This window comes from Vombatus ursinus, unplaced genomic scaffold, assembly GCF_900497805.2.
Source record: "Vombatus ursinus unplaced genomic scaffold, bare-nosed wombat genome assembly UNPS02014779.1, whole genome shotgun sequence".
Taxonomy (NCBI): Eukaryota; Metazoa; Chordata; class Mammalia; order Diprotodontia; family Vombatidae; genus Vombatus; species Vombatus ursinus.
The window spans coordinates 35513054-35534680 of NW_020954557.1; the positions used below are offsets into that span (position 1 = coordinate 35513054).

General features: G+C 34.4%; 1 protein-coding gene across 1 annotated transcript in view; it reads left to right on the top strand.

Annotated features, from left to right (window-relative positions):
* Positions 1-21627, top strand: part of CWC22 (CWC22 spliceosome associated protein homolog) — a 73397-nt gene that overhangs the window by 33925 nt on the left and 17845 nt on the right. The window contains exons 12-14 of the mRNA XM_027866149.1: positions 1373-1474; positions 2232-2313; positions 7462-7522. Coding sequence (XP_027721950.1) covers positions 1373-1474; positions 2232-2313; positions 7462-7522 — 245 coding nt within the window. The remainder of the gene's footprint in view (positions 1-1372; positions 1475-2231; positions 2314-7461; positions 7523-21627) is intronic.

The following is a 21627-nucleotide window of genomic DNA, read 5'->3' on the forward strand; positions in this document are numbered from 1 at the left end:
GAATTGGGGACTCAGAATTTGAAAAAAAGAATGTTAAAATTGTTTTTACATGTAATTGGGAAAAATAAAATATTAAATCATAAAAAAAAGTGTATCAAAGCTATCATGACATTTTGAATTTCCAATATTATAATTTTCCTACCTCCTTAAGAGAACTGGCAAATTTTGTTGTTAGTACACCATTGAAATAGTATCATTCTCTTTTCCTGTTAGTTAGTACTTCTGCCAAGGAGATTTATTTAGAAGTTTCCAGGTATACATTTGGATTTATAACTCCCTGCTATGAGGGCATTTAGAATCTGTATAAAAGCAGGAGAATATGATCCTTTTGCATTGTTTCAGCTTCAAAGCTTTGATTGCCTCATCATGGCATAAAGGTGATTCTAGGTTCCTGAAGATTTTGCCAACTAAATATAAGATGATGCAGGCCCTTCCAAACTAGTCCAGAAAGACTAGAAAGTCTTTAAGTGTAGATTCAGCCCCAGACTGCGTGCCTTTTGTCCAAATACCAGTCTTGATAAGTTCAGAGAACCTCACCACTAGAAGGTTGTTATTTGAGAGAAGTCTAAGTAAACCTGATCGCCAGGTGATGTGGGGGCACAGTAGCTCCTAAATCACATTGACTAAGATGTAGTAGAATTTAACCCATGCTACTGAAGTTACAGATTTTAAAAAACATAAAAAAATCACTGATCTTATGGACAGTATCATTAAACAAATGACTTTAGAAGTCCAGAAGTTCCATAGGTTTTAAGCTAGTACAAATCCTACTATAAGACCGATAGAACAAATGGTACTTTTTCAGAATGAAATTTCTGCAACTTGGTTTGTTTTACATTTGACCACTCTTTAGATGGGCTATATTATTGATTTTGATTGTTCGCTATTAAACTATGTCCGTGTATAGTATGAAATGGATAATAAAAGAATAATGAGATTTTTTTTTCTCTTTTCATGTTCTATAAAATGTTTTTGAGAACCCTGAAATTCTTAGCAGTCTTATTCATCTTCTTCTCTGTCCTTCCCAGGCCTTTTATTAGTTGCCAACTCTCCTTCTTATGGTGAAATAAATATGACTTTGTCTCTCAAAATATGCCACATTGTGTGTTGAAAAGCTACCAGCTAATTCTTTTTTTCTGCTTGTCCAGCCTTTGTGTCATGACCACCTAGCTTTTTTTGGCAGAAGGATAATAATGTTTTTTTTCCTAGTAGAGCACTCCGACTTGGCTCGTGTGTATTTAAGGGGTTGGTGCTCTCCTACTGCCCTGCAGTGCGGAGTGAACCAGACATACTCTTTTCAAAATGTGATACATTTGTGACATGTGACCTTTAATTTTTGCTTTGATTTTATTACCTACTTTGTTTTTTCTAGAAATTCTTGATGAAGGTGACAGTGATTCAAACACAGACCAAGATGCTAGAAGTAGTGAAGAAGAGGAAGAGGAAGAAGAAGAGGGGGATGAAGATGAAGAAGGTAAACAGTTTTTCCAAGTTATTTCAATAGTATTTAAGAAAAATGTAATGGTACTTATATAATTAACTCTAACAGTAAGCCTATTAATTTTTTTAAAAGGAGGATTGATATGTATGCTTTTACCTGCTCTGCTTCATTTTAGAACTTAAAAATAAATATGACCAAAGTTTTCATGAATTAGAGGGACCACAAATAGGGCTAACATTTGCATTTACATTGTACTTCATATTTTATATTAATCTGTTGTGGTGAGTCATTTATTCTCAGAAAGTTCACCCATAAATGAATGAATTCTTCTAAAGCACCTAGATGCCGTTTATTGAAATATTATTTTGTCAGACAACCACATGAAGAAGTCTTTTCTATAAATGGGTAGTTTATAGGGAGTTTTCTTAGTTTGGTTCAGAAACTTTTTGAAGCAATGTTGCCTACTAAGAGACCACTCACTTTATTTTTTTTCCCTGTAAAAAAAAAATCACATTTAGGTTGATACTGGAGGCTTATTTTTTAAAGGATTTTACAAATTAAGTTAATTCTCCTCCTAGAATCTGCCACAGAACATGCTCGATTGTACCCTAATAGCTCAGTAAGGTTACTGACTGCAGATTCTAGGACTGTCCACCTACCTTGCAACTGAGAAAATAACTTTTAAAAATCTGTCTGATTTTATGTTTTTAAAGTATAATTATACAAAGGTTTATTTGCATTTGTTTCACACTTATTTTGATGTTTTCTAAATTTTGCTATTTTCTTCCAGGACAAAAAGTGACTATCCATGACAAAACAGAAATCAATCTAGTGTCATTTCGTCGTACAATTTATCTTGCTATTCAGTCAAGGTAAGTTCCTACCTGTGTATATTGAAATCACCTATGTAGCCTTGGTTTCCTTAATAGTCTTTGTTTCATAATAAAATGCTATTAACCATCTTATTCTCTTTGCAGTTAAATATAATCACGAACAAAATCTTGAGAACTGCTACTCACTTTATCTACAGTCTAGTGATATGGTGGAAATTTAATGATTTATTTTTACTTGTTTGGATTCCAAGTTCTGGTTCTGAGCAAAAGAGTCCTTCTCTGCTAACTTTTTCACACTGTGTTTTGCAGTGCAGATGGGAAGAGATCTGTTGAATATGAATATACTAGAAAGAAGTTCTCAGGCAAATTTTAAAGACCCTCCAAAGTGAGGTTAAGTAAAGGCAATAACTACATTTTGAAAACAAAGTGATTCCTTTTAAACTAGAAGTCACTGAGTTTAATTATGAAGAGAAATACATGAAAATGTTAAATAATTAATACATCTGTTGTTTTGAATGTGAAGAAACCTATTGAGATGGTAGATAACAGTGTTTACATTTTATACTGGAGGCAGAATGTTTTCACAGATTTGTTTTGTTACTAGGTTTTGTATATTTCCGCTTGGTATGATGTAATAGCTATGATTCATAAGTGGGAGTCATCTTGTTTTCAGTCTGTCTGAAAATTTTCTTGGCTTTAGATTCATCTTCAAATGGAAGAATGTTAAAGAGCAAAATACAGGTTGGGAATTTTTTGGTTTGGGCTTGACTATTCACCTCTCTCTTAAAATAAAAAATACGTATTAAATATTTTATTCTTTTCAAACTAAATTATCATAGAAAATTGGACTTCTTTAATGGATAAGTGACATTCTAAGATAATAGATTGACATTCTATTTTGGCCTTTCTGTTAATCAAATATCAGTTTCTACTAACTTCTTATAAATTAGTCCCTGTTACCATTATGGAAGTGCCTTCCTTTCTTTTCTTTTCTTTTTTTTTTTCATTGAGAATATCCACATTTTCTTAATAACTTGAATAAAATAAAATTTTTTCAGTACTTCAAAGGTACAAAATTCAGTTTATTTCTGCCACCCTTGCAGATCATAATCACTCCTACACCTTAATAAAGTCTTCATAATTGCTATGCACACCCTCATCCTGCCAAAAATCCATCACTTGGTTGACCAACCTTCTGTGATAAGCCTTCCAAATCTTACTGTATTGCTCCTTGAATGATAAACATTGTCCATTGCTGGACCTATGCTTTCCTTTCCTTGGGTGGGACATTCCAGAGATAGTTATAATTTTCTTCAAGAACTTGGAAGACCTCTTCTTTATGACATGAAATTAGAGTGTTTTAGTGAAAATGAAAGATAATGAATAAACAGTATTATAGTAGGGTTAATGTAATATTATATAATAACTAATATTATAAATATAATTTCCCTTTTTCCATCTCCCTCCCCAATATCAGGTCATCAGGTTGCAAAAACTTCACCTGTGAGAGCTGCCATTTTGGTGGTCTCTACTCTAGATCACAGACCTTGAGCCTGTGCCAATTGAGACCCAAGCAACTCTACATTTGTGCTGTTCCCACCTTTTAATGGTTGTTCTTTTACCCTTTAGCCACCTGACACTCTTGTAATTTAATAAGACAATCCAGGCCATTTGACAGGTGCTATCTCAACTTCTGTCTCCTAAACCTCCTGTGTTTTCACCTGTTACCTCCTACTTGACTCCAGTTGTAGAGGACCCATCTTTGTCAGGGTTTAGCCCTCTCCCATCTATTCTGAAATCTTGATCCTTTGGTCATATCTAGTCTTTCTCATCTTCTGTCTTTATTCCCATCTCCTCCACTGCTTACAACCAAGCTCAGGCTTCACCTATTTAAAAAACAAAAACTTTTAACTTTGACACTCTTCCTTTCCCCCATATGCCACCCTCTCAGCATTCACTTCTCCCCCAAACTATCAACCTTTACTGACAGAATGCTAGAAAGAGCAAATTATGGGCTATACATGCTACCACCATTTCTTCTCCATCTACTCTTTCCTTAACTCCTTACTGTCTGGCTTCCATCATGATGACTCCACTGGAATGTCTCTCCAAGGCACTAAGCCCTTCTTTGTGTGAGGTTGAATGTCTTTATTTTCCCAGTCCCCTTTCTTTACTTTCCTAAAACATATGACACTGTCAGATTATCATCTCCCATTAACATAACACTTCATATAGTCCTCTCATTTGCATTTATTGTCTTATTTTTATTACAACCATATGCTAGACTAGGGCTGACCAAGCAGGTCCATATCTCACTAGGCTATTTGAGTATTTAAGGTTTAAAAATGAACAAAATGCAACATTTGTAGTCCATATAACAGTTAACAAAAGGAGGCTTACTTAGATCAAAGGAAGACTATTCAGAATGGGAAATGGATGTCTATTGGTAGTATAGTTCCTGTTCTACTGTTAGTCATATTATTGGTCTTCATCAGAAGTCTGCCTTCCCTCATTCCTTGACTGTTTTTGTAATCCCAACTCTCACCTGTGGCTCCAAGAAGCTGTAGCATGTGTAGCAGCCACACTGTGGTAAAATTGAAGTCATCTCTGCAGATGGGCTAAAACAGGTTGAGGTTAACCATCAAGCCTCAAATCTGCTAGTGAGTTAGGGGTTGTCTACCCCAAGCATGTGAAGACTTCCTCTGGCAGAACGGGTAGATGAGAACAGTTTGTTCCAACGGCCATGAAGGGGGCTGAAGCAGGCACTGTGGAGCACTTTGAGCTTGATTAGACATCAGAGACACCAACATCATCCACTGCATCCTGGGCTATCTCCAGTCATATTGACTTTTGTCTTGCCACTGAACATTGATGACTCTGGAAGAGAGAGTGAGGCTGATGACTGTACAATTCTGCCTTACTTGAATCCAATTCATGGGCAAGTGAGGACATCACCCCCATGATGTCTAAACAAGGAGAAACAACAATCATGTTGACCAAGAAGGAATGTCACCAGCTGAACCTTTGGCCCCTGAGCCACTTAAATATCTGTACCTTTTAATGAATAGTCTGCTTTGAACTCAGGTCCACCTGACACCAGGGCCAGTGCTTTATCCATTGTGCCACCTAGCTGTCCACCCTCCTTTTCTTTAAGCTAGGACTGCTATTTCTCCACTGATTTTACTTTATTTGAGTATGTATATGCAGATGTATGCCCTTTCTTTATCCATTCCTCTACCACTAATAATTTATTCTAAGATTAATGCATCCATTTCTTTCCAACACAAAACTTGAGATTTTAAGACAAACATAAAATGTGTTTTTATTTATGTGTAAATTTGCTGTTAAAAATAATTAGCTTTCAGAATTTTGAATCAATAGTAAAATTTATTTTATAGAAGCTATTGGAAAATTGAAAGCTTATGCCTAAGAACTAATCTTTATGAGAGTTTTTAATTTTTCTAAATTTAAAAATACTTAGTAGAACAATGAGTATAACTTCAAAATGGCCTCATGTGTGGGGAAATGACCACATAATTTATAAATAAAATTATGAACAAGAAAAATAAGCCTCTCATGCAGCTGGCTTTCTCTGTGATGTTTAACTTACTAGGCATGAAGAAAAATAATAAAATTTAACAAGGAAAACAGGATATTCATTACTTTCCCCATCAACTGATTTCCTTGTTTTTTTCAGAATTTAGATTTTCCCTATAAACTAAAGCTTGTCTTTTAAGGAAATTAAGAGTGGAAATGTTTACATTGTCTGCATTTGCAAATATTATTATATTTCTGTATTTTTTTGTGAAAATGATCTCTTCAAAATTGACTTTACCATTGCAAACTATATTTGTGTACCTCATAGCTGTAAAGGTTAATGGTTTCTTTGGGTAGGTGGATTTTCCTCAATATGCCTATTTTGATCCATTGTTTTATAAAATTCCACTCTAGTGTTGTCTTGTGTTCATAAATAGTAATTGGCAATTGGTGGTGGGGGGTGAAAACATAGGCGAGTCTCACAATAAGACGTTAACTATTAAATTTCTGTTGAATATTTTATTGTCTCAGTTTTAAATTTAAGCAGAATGAGAACTAATATAGAAACATACCTCTAGTAGAAGCACATCAAAGTGTTAGCATTCTTAAATGAAGTTCAAATTTTCTAGTATTAATTAGGTGTAAGGAAAGAGCAGTGAACCTGGAACCACAGGACCTGAGTTCAAATCCTGGTTCTGCTACTTAATGCCTCTTTCACCGTAGAGCAAGTTATGTGATCTTTCTGAGCCTGTAAAATGAGAGGTTGGGCCATGTAACCAAGAACTTCTTCAGAACAAGGACTGTTTTGCCCCTTTTTCTTTTGCTGTTGTTTAGCACACTACCTGGCACATAATAGGTGCTTAATAAATTCTTCTTGACTTCACTTGAATATCTCACTGAATTAAATATTTTTATGATATATTTTCCATCAAATTTTAACATCAACTTTAAAACTTTCCATCTTGTTTTCTTTCTGTTTCTACTTTGTGCTTCTATTTCATTTTTCTTAATTTTATTTAGGTGAATACTTTTTAACTCTCATTTCTTTAGGCTTTTTTAGAGTAGAACATGACTGGCCATGTGAAAAACTGACTTACTTGAGAATTCTGGGTCATAAGACACCATATTTTGATAAAGTCCAGACATTTAAACAAAATTTTGGGGCTGAATTCCTGGATTATTTAATTACAAAGTTTGAGAAATCCTTCAGAACATATAACAAGCCTACAAACGTATATAATTTTTTTCTAGTGTTTATTTCATAATTCCTTTGTATTTTCAAAATTATTTTTCCCCACTAGGAAAGTGTGCTTGAATTACACTGTCATTTTTTTTGCTCAGTTTGGAGATAAAGACAATGAACAGAATAAATGACTGGAAAAATCAAAACAAGTTAAAAGGACTTTTCCTTAAAGTTACAGCTAAAATACAAGGACCTTACGTTGACAATTATGTGAGATAATATTATTCTCTTTGCAATGATAGGAAATCATTTCTTTTCCTTCAGATAATATCAGACTACTGAAATTGCACAAAAATATAAGAAAACAGGATTAGCAATGAAAGGAAGCTCTGTGCCTTCAGTCATGCTGTTGTTTAAACGAGTTCTACAAGTTCCAAATCTAAAATATGCCATTTTTTTATCTACAGTTTAGATTTTGAAGAATGTGCACACAAGTTGCTGAAAATGGAGTTCCCTGACAGCCAAACAGTAAGATAATTTGTCATTTTCTACAAGGAAGAGTATAATTTTATGTTTAGCAAAGTCAACTTTTGTGAACTAAGAATATTATATAGTAAGGACAAAATAGTTACATCATAAACATTTTTCAGATTTTTTGGTTTTTTTTTTTTTGCTTAATGATTTAAATCAAAATCCTGCAATTGTTGTTTAAACACTATCCATCCTACATATTAACCTGTTCACAAGTAAAGGGGAAAACACACCAAATTTGGAGTTTTCATATATAAATGGTTTTGAAAGATTGGATGTGAATTTAATTATTCTTTAAATACTTTGGTGAACTTGATTTCTGTGTTGAATTTTTTATACGGTAAAGAATTCCTTTGTAAAGCAAATAGCAAAGATCACAGGGTCTTGCTATCATATTACATTGTAACTGTAGAACAGAAAACAAATACTTACTGCTTTGCCTCCATTTCCAGGTGCTTATGCCAAAAGATTTTCTAATTATCAAAATATCAAATAGTTCCCAGTCTGACAGAGAAATTGAGTGGGAAATTAACTAGTATGCTTCTTGTTGTTTGATGTTTATTTTTAGTCTCCCCAACTTGATTGTAAGTTCTTAAAGGGTAGAGAACACATTTTCTGTTTTTTTGTTTTATATATTTTTAATTGCATTTAGCATGGTTCTTTGTGTTAAAAAAAAGTTAAATAAATGTTCACTAAATTAATATATCAATCGTTAGCAATATTTTTATCACAATTTGGGTATCTGGTTCCTATTTTGGAAATAGCAGTCTTAACAAATCAACCCACCAAAGTGGGCTGTGAAAGGTCTCCATGGCAGTGAAATCAAAGATCCAGTCCCTCTCCCTATCTCTATGAAGTATGAAAACAAAATCCAAAGTTTCTGTTTTCCTAAAACTGAGCAAGATCATTTCAATAATTTGTAAATAATAGTGACTCCAAGGTTCTCAAAGGCAGTAATGAAGGTAGTCTTAAGTTCTGGATGAAGACTCCATGACTTGGAGTTTGGATCCAGTAATAGACTGTCACCTAAGAACTAACCTCACTGTTTTTTGAGAAGTTTGTCAGCATAATGTTAGCCATCCACTAAATGAAAAATATTGTGGGCCATACCCACTCATAAAAATATACTAAGACATAGAATTGTTGTAGTTCACATGAACAGGAGGTATACTCATATTGATGAAATCAAAATTTTATTGAAGGAAAAGCTACAGATATTAGTGATGGTATGAGAAAAGTCATAGATGTCTGTAACTCCCTTGACTGTTTGTTCTCTGGATTAAAAGTATTATTAAAAAAGGAAATTATTTATTTCTAGTCTATAGTCCTCTTTAGACTACAAGTGCTGGGTATATTTATTGAATATAACTAGATAAAAAGTATATCTACATAAACTTTAATATGATTCATCCTATATCTCTCTCAAACACAAAATTTCATCTACTACTATACTGAAATCTATGTATGTTATACTTACAATGTTCTCCTGTTCTAATAGTCTAGTAACCTTAGAATGAAGAAAATGAGATTAGCTGTTAAATTGAAGGGATAGTGGAGAAAACTATCCCAGATGAAATGGCAAAACTAGATAATATGGAAGATGATTTGTCCCATAGAAGGAAAAAGTGAAGATGGTACCCACTTATTCTCAGGTGAAAATAACAAGTAGATAGATGGATGGATGGATGGTGTGGAATGAAAGCCTGTAATGCTCTTCAAACCCTAAGCTGTGAGGGTTTGGATATGTTTCATATCTACATAGCTTGTAGTTTAAATAAGTACATTTTATAGGAGAGGGTTGATGAATAGCTCTCTACATGAAGAAGTTATACTGAAGTCCATAAACTTAGTAGTGGATGAAGAGTATCTCAACTAAGATAAAAAGAGAAAACATGACAGTGTGTTACATATTGCCAACCTTAGTGGAGGATATTGATGATGTTCTCCTGACATTATGCTGATTACAGACTTACACAGATGCCAGTTTTAGTAGTGTCAGTGAACCTGATCTCAGTTGGAAATCTATTCTGCTTAAAATATCTGATGTATTTTTGTCTTGCTTTGCTAATAATTAATCTTTCAGAATGTTTAAATGAAACAGCAGAGTGAACTGTCATTTTAGACTTGGTTCTGAATAATAAAAAATAACTGATTTTTGATGTGGAAGGTATAGAAGCCTTTGGGGAAAAAATGACCATATCATTCTGAAGTTTGAAGATGTGGTGAGACATTATTGGTGATACCCTAGGTTTTATAAAAACAAATTTCAAAAAATTCAGGAAAACTATGGATATTTTTTTTATGACTGGAGACCGTAATAGCAATTAAGGAATTAGAAATTCTGAAAAATGAAATTCTGTTTATACCAATGATTCTAGTACAAGGGAAAAGTCAGAGACATAAAAGGAAACCACTGTGACTTCAGAGTAAAGTGCTATGAAGAGTGGAGTTATCTTGGACAAAAAGATAAGTTTGCCATGTCAGTTCAGGAAGGCCAGGTACTCAGAACTGATGCCTAGACTACTGAGCAGCCCATTTACTATGAAATCTGTGAGGCTAAGTAGAAGAATGTTTAAAAATTAAAGTGTTTTCTTTAAATAGCTTGATGCAGACTCTTGGAGTGGACATAATAGCTATTTATTTACGAATTATTGAAATGATCTTGCTCAGTTTTAGGAAAACAGAAACTTTGGATTTTGTTTTCATACTTCATAGAGATAGGGAGAGGGACTGGATCTTTGATTTCACTGCTATAGAGACTTTTCGTAAGTAAGTAAATAACACCATAAAACTCACCCTACCTATGCAAGTCGACATGTTTTTTGCAACTTGAGAGAGTTGCCTAGAGCACCGAGGTTAAGTGACTTGTCCCGGGTCACAGAGCCAGCAGTATGGCAGGTCTTGGTGAAAGAGGAAGGGAGAGGAGAGGTGAGTCGGAAGAGAGACACCAAGGTGGTATGATTTCAAGTTTTAAATTTAATTTTAAATTTGATGATACTGACGCCTCCTTGCTGCTACTCAAACAGGTCAATTAATTTTCCAGCTGTGGGCATTTTATCTGTTTGTCCGCTATGTCTGGAATTTCCCTGGAGTTCCTGACTCCTTCAGGTGCCAGCTAAAGTCCCACCTCCTACCAGAAGCTTTTCCTGGCCCTCGTTAATATCAATGCCTTCCCTCTGCGATTACCCCTGATTTTTGTACATTAAGTACTTTTGTACTTGTTATGTGTAGTAATGTACAAATGTACATTAAGTACATTTACTACTTGTTTGTAGATAGTTGTTTGCCTGTTGTCTCCCCTATTAGACTGTGAACTTCTTGAGATCAAAGACTTTCATTTGCCTTTCTTTGTATCTCCAGCACTGAGCACAGTGCCTGGCACATAGTAGACTTCTAATAAATGCTAGCTGACTGATTTTCTTCTCTCTCTCTCTCTCTCTCTCTGTCTCTCTCTCTCTCTCTCTCTCGCTCTCTCGTGTGTGTGTGTGTGTGTGTGTGTATACATACTAATGTTTGTAGCGAATTAAAATTTATTTTGAAAATTCTTTCTGAATTTTGTCATAATCTTTAAGCTATTTGGAGATATTTCAAGGTATCCTAAAGCCAAGGCTCAGCTCCTAGGAGGTTTCCTCTTATATTACTAGTCTCTGATCTTTGTATGGATCAGGAAAATCCATACTAACAGTGATAAATACACAATGTTCCCTGCCTCCATACTGGTGTAAGTTCTCAGAGCACTCTCCTATTAGGAATGTCCTCTTGCTGTATGACACCCAGGCTTTACCTTACTTTAAGGTGCAGGAGGTTTCAGTTTGTTTGGTTTTCTTTCACTGACTTCAGGGCCCTCTGATTTTGTTGGTTTGACTCTACCCTTCACCTGTTGCAGATCTTGACCTTTTTTTTGATGTAGTCAGTCTTCAGGAGTTGCTTTGACTGAAAAGTTTAAGTTGATGTGACCAACCTTTTAATAAACCTTCTTTAGATAGAATGAGATTTTACAGTCTTTCACCAGGACCCTACAGGAAGCCTTTCCAGATTGTTAGGGCCTGCCAAAGCTTGCACACTAGAAGACCCATTCTCTAATCTCTGAGAACCCAGGGACGCTGCTGTGCCTCAGAATTAGCAGTAGAACTTCAGTGGAGATCACAGTTTGACAGTAATTTAAAAGCTGATTGTCATTGCCTAATGTCACAATGTTGAGTGCAAACCAGTGATCAATAAATATTTGTTTATTGACTTCATTCTGTTTGGCAAATGTGTTAAATGGTTGTGTGTGGTGTTGGTTGTTTTGTTTTTTGCTAGGATTCTTTACATTATTACATTATTACTGTACTTTAGTTAGTTAAGTAATGAGATATAATTGATTATCTTGGTTTTCATAATTTCATATTGAGTACCAGAATATGTTTGAACTTGTTACATTGTACTTTTACAAAGTTTGAGTAGATATTCTTTTCCCTTGAGGTTATAAATATACAGTGTGCAGGTTTTGGTTTGCATAGAAACTACTGTAATTTTGACAGTGCATTGTTTTCATTTGTGCTTTGAGACTTATGTGAGTCTGGATTCTTTCAGTCTTCTCTGAAGTAGATACATTAGTCATTCTATTGTTTTCTACCTATCTCTTTGTATTTGGATCCGAGAGCTTTTCAGGTACCACTTTTTATTTAAGCAGTTTTTATCCAGTTTTTTAAGGAAAGCATGAATTGGATAGCTTTTGTTTTATTTGTTTTCCAAAGCTACTTTTAAACTTTTAATCTCTTTTAAAGTGTCATTATAGAATCACATACGTTAGAGCCAGAAGGTACCACAAAATATCATTTAAATTTTTGTTAGATAGGAATGATATAACCCTCATTAATTCAGTAGCAAATATTTATTGTGTCAGGCACTGGATCAGGTACTTTGGTGATCAAATAAAGCATTCTCAGCCAGCAGCCTGGAACATTTGTAATGCTGGATTTAGAACCAGATTTGTGTTAAAATTCTGCCTCTGATAATTACTACATGTGTGGTCATGAAACAGGTCACTTCACCTCTTGAGACTCAGTTTTCCTCATTTATAAGGAAGGCATTGTGCTAGATTATTCTGGGATCCCTTGCAGCTCTAAATCCCATTTTATGGATCATAATCCCAAATTTTGGAACTTCCAATCTAATAGAGGAGATGATACATTCAAAATAACACATGAAAGTGCCATGACATTTTTGTCTTGACAAGTACAAAGTAATAGGAGAATTTCATAGATGGGAAAGATTACTTAGTTATTGAGTTGTGGTTCTCAGAAGCCATTGGGGACAGAGCTGGGAGAGAAGAAACATTGAGCAGCTGTGGGTGACTTGATAAGGTTTTCAATTAAAACATAAAGATAAATTGATAAAGACTGCTGAACTGGTAACCCAGCCTTTAAATGCATTGGATTCTAATTTGCTCATAAGATATTTTCTTTATTTGGACTAATTGATTGTAACTTGATTGTTGGGAAATTGACAAATCAGGAAAGCTGCTTTCTTATGTTCTTTACTAATCTAAAGTAGCAAGGAAAAGAGTGAATTTAAATTCGTGACCCAGACTTTTGTTTTACTTAATCTTTTATTTAAAACTACATTTCCTATGGTTAATCAAAAGGAAAAGTGATTATCTTTTTTATTGTTAAGTTAATTATTAACTTTGGGAGAAATAAAAGTTTGTAGACTATACAGAAACATGCCTATTTATCATGAATATTTTCTTTAAGAAGAGTTAGATTGCCTTTTCTTTGGTAGGCTAGCTACTTCAGTCAAAAATTTGCAAGCATTTATTAAGTGCCTGCTATATGCCAGTCATTGTAATAGGTGGTAGGAATGGAAAGACAAGAAAAATGAAGATTTCTTTGCCCATGGTAACCCATGAAATGAAGAAAAATACAAACTCTCACTCCATCTTGTACAGTCACCTTTCTCTTCTGCAGTGACTGTAACAGTTACAGAAAAGGAGGCAAAGAGTGCTAAGAACCCTACAGATTTTCAAATTATTTATAAATGTTAACTTAGCTTTTGGTACTCTGAATGTAATCTCCCTGTTCAGAGTTAATAAATGGATATGCAGCCACAGACACTAAATTGTATCAATATTTACATTCTCACCATAAATGACAAAAACAAATTGCAGTTCTGTGAATTAATATCTTATAGGTTCTCCTTGGAAAGACAAATAAAACAGTTGGGAGTTGGTTTTATGTAAAACGGAGACAACAAAAAAAAGATCATTTCATGGGACACTTGTTCATCTCAGAGTGCTGTGCTATTTTGCAAAAGACCATGATGAAGATAATTGCAGGGTTTTTTTTTGTTGTCACAAACGTCTGTTGCAGATGAGAAAGTAGAAAAAGTAGAGATAGTCTACAAAGAGCTTGGTAAGAACCTACAAACAAAATCAACATTTATTTTAGCTCTCAGTGACTTTACTAAGAAGGCATCAGGGAGGATAGCCAAAACTGTTTTGTAAAATGTAGTTCAGGATCTAGAAATGAAAAAGGCCAAAGGCTTATAAGCTGTAACGGAACCTCATACCTCCATGTCATGAATACTTTATTCACTAAGAGATCTGGGAGATGCTGGATGTCACAAGCACCAAGTAATTACTGGAAATGAAACAGATTCTACCAGTCAGGAAAAACAATGTGGGAGTCATTTCTAAATAAGTTGTCTTGAGTAATCAGAATATCAACTTATTATGTTGGAAATCAAAATAAATATTAGATTAGAAGAATGAATTAAAATGAGAAAACATTGTATATAATTGAGACCACTACTTATTTCCTATTTAAGCAAGGTGTTGATGTTTAAAAGAATTGAAATTTAGTCTATTTAAATCACTACAGCTAAGAAACCAAAAAAAAAAAAATTCTAGAAATCTCCTTAGCCATGAAACAACTAATCTTCTTGCCTAGCAGAAACAAATGGTAGGCAAAGGCAGCTCAGGTTGGTGAAAGGTTATGAGCAGTAACAAGCAGTAGAAAGGGAGAAAGACACATTTATAAACTGCTGGCCAGAGCCTCAAATAAGCACAATCATTCAGAGGACCTTTAAAGATGAACCTGGAGAGAGGTCAACAAACAGATGAAAAATGGAAAAAGATCTGTCAACAATTTTACAAATGGCAATTACACTGAAGCCACCACTCGGTACTCTAATATCACAATCTCCAGTGTGCTGTATGAAAGAGAAATGACTCTAAAGAAAACAAAAAATGGGGAAAAAAATACTTGAACTCTACAGTTTTCATGAAGTTGAATCATAAGACTCTTAGGCTGTCTGAAAGCAGTGAGAATACCAGATTCTTGGAAATCATCAGGGACTTGATTATAACCAAAAAAAGATAGCCATGAAAATATCAATAACTATTGACCGATAAGTCCCTCCCATCTCTACAAAATCTTTAAGAGAATAATCTACACTTGTGTTGAGGGTATCATTGATGAAGGTATAAAAAGGGAACATGCACGCTTTCACAAACAATATTTTATAGCAGATCACATCTTTACAATTACACAACTGACCAGTGTAGAAAATACAAGATTCTCAGTGTAGTTATTGTTTATTGACTATTAAAAAAAAGCATTTGATTGAGCAAAATGTTACTTTAAATGTTCCCCTTAAACAGGTTATCTCCATGAATATGGCATAATTACATCAGGTTCCTTGGAAAATGAAACCAATAATTTTGTTTGATTGTCTTCTTACCTGGTCTTCTTACCTCTAATACTAAGAAAGGTTTATAACAGTGAAAGCTGTATTCCCCAAAGGTGTTTGTCACTGTTATGATGAATGTTCAGGGCAGAATCCAGAATGAAGAGAGAGTCCATATAGATAGTGAGGCCCTCCAAATGTTCCTGTATACGTCTCATGTCATACTGATTACATCAAGTCCTGGAATGTTTCACAGCATTCTAAATGAGATTCAAATTAGGCCCCTCAACCAAACAGGCCGAGCATAGTGGATAAAGAATACCTAGTGCTCATCTTACAATATGTTTAACAGACACTGCAGATAAAAAATGAAACAAGCCCAGAATGGAATAGGAAGAGAATAGGGGAGTGGTGGATTGCATTTGGAAAATTGTATAATATTTTTAATGACTTAAGCTTCTGCCTAAAACCAAAGGCCATTTTTAAAACATTAACATTCTTCTTATGCCATTTTATCCTGTACTTCATGAATTAACTGAGTTTCCAAGGTATTAAAATTTCAGGTCACCTAAAAGACACTGGAGAGGTTTGAGTCGGCTGCAGTATATGGCCAACCAAGGATTTTATGGCAGAAATAGAAGAAAGGATACTGTCAGAAACATGTATGACCAGAGAAAGTAGAGAGTTGCTTATGTTAACAAGAGCAAGGGATAAATGGAAAGACAAGCTCAATGCTACATTTAATATTTGCAATTTCAAGAGATTGAGATTCTTAAGGAAAGTGCTCAGTATATTGGTGGACCTTGTTCAATCAAGCAAGTAATCCTTTATAAAGCAGCTACAGTGTATCAGGCATTGTTAGGCAAGGAAGATCAAAATATACATTCCGAAAAAGGTAACAAAGTCAAAGCTCCTACATCCAAAACCTCCACAAAAAATGCGAATTAGTCTCAAGCCATGGAAGACTCAAGAAAGGATTTTGGAAATCAAGTAAGAGAGGTAGAGGAAAAATTGGGAAGAGAAATGAGTGATGCAAGAAAATTGAAAAAAAAAGTCAGCAGCTTGGTAAAAGCAGCACAAAGAAATACTGAAGAAAATAATACCTTAAAAAACAGACTAGGCCATATGGTAAGAGGTACAAAAACCTGATAAGTAAAAGAATGCCTTGAAAAGCAGAATTGACCAATTGGAAAAAAGAGGCACAAAAATTCACTGAAGAAAAAAACTCCTTAAGAAGTAGAACTGACCAGATGGAAAAGGAAATCCAAAGACTCACTGAAGAAAATAATTCCTTAAAAATTAGAATTGAGCAATTGGAAATTAATGACTTTGTGGGAAAACAAGAAACAATAAAACAAAACCAAAAGAATGAAAAAATAGAAGACATTGTGAAATATCTCTTGGGAAAAACAACTGACCTGGAAAATAGATCACCTCCTGAAAGAGATCCCAAAATGAAAACTTCAAAGAATATTACAGCCAAATTCCAGAGTTCCCAGGTCAAGAAGAAAATATTACTAGCAGCCAGAAAGAAACAATTTAAATACCATGGAGCCACAGTTAGGATAACACAAAATTTAGCAGCTTCTACATTAAAGGATCAGGGGGCTTGGAATATGATATTCCCGAGGGCAAAGGAGCTAGGATTACAACCCAGAATCACTTACCCAGCAAAACTGAGTGTAATCCTTCAGGGGGAAAAATTGATATTCAATGAAATAGAAGACTTTAAAGCATTCCTGATGAAAAGACCAGAGCCGAATAGAAAATATGACTTTCAAATACAAGATTCAAGCATAAAAAGGTAAAAAGGAAAAAGAGATCATAAGAGACTTAATAAGGTTAAACTGTTTACATTCCTACATAGAAAGATGATATTTGTAACTCATAAGGACTTTCTCATTATTAGGGCAGTTAGAAGGAATATATATAGACAGAAGACACAGGTGTGAATTGAATATGAAGGGATGATGTCTAAAAAAGAATTAAGGGATGAGACAAGAATGCACTGGGAAAAAGATAAAGGGAGAGGTAGAATGGGGTAAATTATCTGACATAAAAGAGGCAAGAAAAAGCTTTTACAGTGGAGGGAAAGATGGGGGAGTGAGTGAACCTTACTGTCATCAGAATTGGCTCAAATTGAGAATGACATACACACTTATGTTTAATGACCTCAGCTTCTGTCTAAAACAAAGGCCATTTTAAAAATTGGGTGTAGAAATCTACCTTTCCCTACGGGAAAGTAGAAAGGGAGAAGGATAAGAGAAGGTGGGCTGATAGACGGCACATTGGGGGAGATGGAGGGTAGTCAGAAACAAAACACTTTTGAGGAGGGACATCATGAAAGGAGAGAGAGAGAATACAATAAATTGGGGGGAGGAGGATAGGATGGAGGGAAATACAGTTAGTAATAATCACTGTGAAAAATAAATTGGAAGCAAGTTTCTCTAATAAGGGCCTCACTTCTCAAACATTTAGAGAACTTAGTCGAATTTATAAAAATGAGCCATTCCCCAATTGATAAATAATTAAAAGATATGAACAGTTTTCCGATGAAGTCATCAACTCTATATATAGCCATATGAAAAAATACTCTAACTCACTATTAATTGGAGAAATGCAAATTAAAACATTTCTGAGGTACTACCTCATACCTATTAAATTGGCTAATAGGAATAAAAAAGGAAAATGACAAATTTTGGAGGGGATGTAGGAAAAATGATTAATGCGTTGTTGATTGAGTTGTGAACTGATTCAACCATTCTGTAGAGAATTTGGAACTGTGCCCAAAGGATTATAAAACCATGGATACACTTTGACCATTACTAGGTTTGTATCCAAAAAAAGATTTAAAAAAAAAAAAGGGACCTATATGTACAAAAATATGTAAATTGGCTCTTTTCTGGTGGCAGAGAATTGGAAATTGAGGGGATGCCCATCAATTGGGGAATGGCTAAACAAATTGTGCTTTGTGATTGTGATGGAATATTGTTGTGATATAAGAAATGATGAACAGGATTCTCTCAGAAAAACCTGGAAAGACTTACATGAGCTGATGCAAAGTGAAATGTGCTTTGTGCAAAGTAACAGCGATGTTGTGAGATGATCAGCTATGAATGACTTAGCTATTCTCAGCAGTACAATGATCCAAGACAACTCTGAAGGACTTAGGATGAAAAATGCTACCCATCCCATATAGAAAGAACTAATGATATCTGAATGCACATTGAAGCATACTTTTTTTACTTGCTTTATTTTTTTGAGGTTTGTTTTTTGTTGTGTGTTTTCTTTCACAGCATGATTAATATGAAAATGTTTTATATGACTACAGATGTATAACCTGTATCGAATTACTTGCCTTCTCAATTGGGGGAGGGGAGTGAGGAAGGGAGAGAGTTTGGAATTCTGAATTTTAAAAATGAATGTTAAAAATTGTTTTTGCATGAAATTGGGGGGAAATAAAATAATAAATTTTTAAGAAAAAGAAAGGAAGTGACTTTCTTAAAATCTCCTTTGAGAATTTATAGGAGGACATGAACAAGTTGCATAGGATCATGTGTCATGGAAGACACATAGAAGTACTTAATACGCATTGATCAATTTGGTTAATTGGTTACAATGTAATGATGTTTAGCATTGTGTTAGCTGGGCGCAGTAGTAGGTAATAAAAGTCTAATACTTGTTTCAAGATTTGTCAAGTAAAACACCTTTGATAACTTGGATAGAACAGTTTTCAGTTGAGTGAAGTCAAACTGGATAATTATGAATACAGATAATACACAATATAGATAATTAAAAGCTTGAGTCTTGAATTCTTTTAACATAAACCAAGGTCTTGATGTAATTTAGCAAATTTGAAAGGTGTTTTGCCCTTTTAAAATCATTTTTTGGTAGCCAAAACTGTATTATCCTTTGTAATAGCAGTTTTGTTATTCCATTACATGGACTTCTTAGGAAAACATAAAATCCTAGGGAAAAAATAAAAGGATTGTTTAATGATGATCTGTGAAAAAAGGTATACAATAGCTGTTTATGGAGACATTAAATCTCTTGCTAGCTACTGAGAACATAAATATCACGATTGCTTTTTAATGGCCTGAGTTAGAAAGTGATATTGAGGTTTTATTTTTTCTATAAGACATATTTCATTGCAGTAAGCTAAAGCATGTAGCATATATTTGCATTTCATTTTGAATAATTCAGAACGAAAATAGGATTTGATAGAAATACTGACTACTTTTATTGGATTTCTCTTCTAAAATAGTTCGTGACAGTTAACATTTTCTCATAATATAAGATGGTGGGGGAAAGTTGCAAAGGTAGAAATTTAGGTTTGTATCAAGGAAAAACCACAATAATAAGAGTTGTTCAAAAATTGAATCATCTGCTATAGGAGGTAACAGACTCTTTCACTGGAGGTTTTTAAGCAAAAGCTGATTGGTTACTGGGGTGTATGATAGAAGGTATTCTTGTTTTAGTACAGCTAGACTGATGGCTTTTGAGATCCCTTCTAACTGTAATAATTTCTCATCATGTCTTTATGAGTGAGGTAAATGACAGCAATTATTATTACCTTCATACATACAAAAATGGAGTTACAGAAAAGTTTGGTGATTTCTGTGATGAGTCACTGACAAGTTCATTATTACACTACTATACCTCCTGCCTATTTTTCTTTTCATTCCTATGATATGTTTCCTTTTTTTCAAATATTATTATTTATAAGGAAAAAATAAAGGCCAAGAAAATCACAATGTGCCTTCCCATATGTGATACACAAATTCTCAGATAGATGTGATCTCATCAATTTGGAAATTCCCCCCAGTGATAGAGATAGAAGCCATTTGTGACTGTTCTTCCAATGTGAATCATGTTCATGCTCTCCCATGAGTTTGCCATAGGGTCGTCACAAAACATTCTGGATGCCTTATTTGATTTCTCTTGATATTGCAATGGTATCAGTGGAGACTGGCCCACTACTTGTCATCCTTCATTCTTGCAATGTGAGCAGCTTGTCTTTTCTTCTTATCATACAATTCCTTGATGATATCTTTTACTACTGTTTTTCTTTGAAGTTCCTCATTGCTTATCTTACAGCCTGCTTTCATCCTTCATTTATCTCTCTTGTCCTCTCTGTGATACTCGATTTAATTCATCCAAGATAGTTGTATTCCATCTCTCAGTGCCGTATAGTAACACAGATAAAATGTTAGTAATAAAGGACAGGCTTTTGATTTCATGGGAAGTTTGGGATCTCTAAAGGAGTTTACAGTTTCCCGAAAGCAGCCCAGCCTACTCTCCTTCTCCTCTTCAACTCAGGGCCCAACTTAGTGTTCATCTTACTGTCTATCCCAGATATACATGCTGAGAAATATTCTCTAGGGTGTCCATCCAGATGTATATTGAAATCTAGCAATAGGCATTCTTTACCCACTTGGTTTGTCCTCTGTAGATAGATAGGCAAAGTTACTGTGAGTGATTTTATGGAACCTGTTCCAGGTTCTTCATTTTTTTGGAGCTTAATGCAGTCAGCACAATGTCATCCATAAACAGGAGCACCTTGAGGATCTCACCATCCACCTTGGGAATCTTTCGTATGTGAACTCTGCTCAGAATTTACTCCATCACAGTAATGAGTAACATAGGTGACCATACATCCCCTTTTAAGTCTTTGTAGCCTGCATCTGATATACATGCAAAAATTAATGATTTTTGAGAAAGTAATTCTTAATGCTATTTTAAAATTACGCTTGACTTAAACATTTCATCTATGTAACTTTTATTATGTAACATTTGGTGTATATAATTCTGTGGATTGTGGATCACTTCTATTCATAGTATAAAATATAATAAATTATATTTGCCTCTCTCTAAGGTGAATTTATACCCTAAATTCATAGGTTTATAGATTAACAGCTGGAATGGTCCCTAGAGATGAATTAACCCAACTCACTTACTTTACAAATGAGGAAAATGAGGTCCTTAAAACTTAACCGATTTACCTAAGTTCACTGCAGTTGTAGGTGAACAAAGCAGGATTTGATTCCAGGTTATCTCACTCTAAATTCAGTACTCTTTGTGCCATATGAATTTATACTATTCCAAATCATATATAAGGTGAGGCTATATAACTTTTGTTAATGTATATATATCATCACTTATAATGATAGGAAACTACTTGAGAATCAGGTGAACTCATTCATCTGTAGAACAGTGCTATGAATAAGTTCTTTGTTAACTGTTGGATGTGCACAGAAATGGTATGTGTAGCTATACATTTAACTGATGTTCACAGGATTGGTTTTATATTCCTTACTCAACCACCCTGAAGAAAATTTAAAAAATTAAAACATTTAAAAGGAAATTCGGTTATTCTCGTGTGTGTGTGTGTGTGTGTGTGTGTGTGTGTGTGTGTGTGTAGAGAGAAAGTG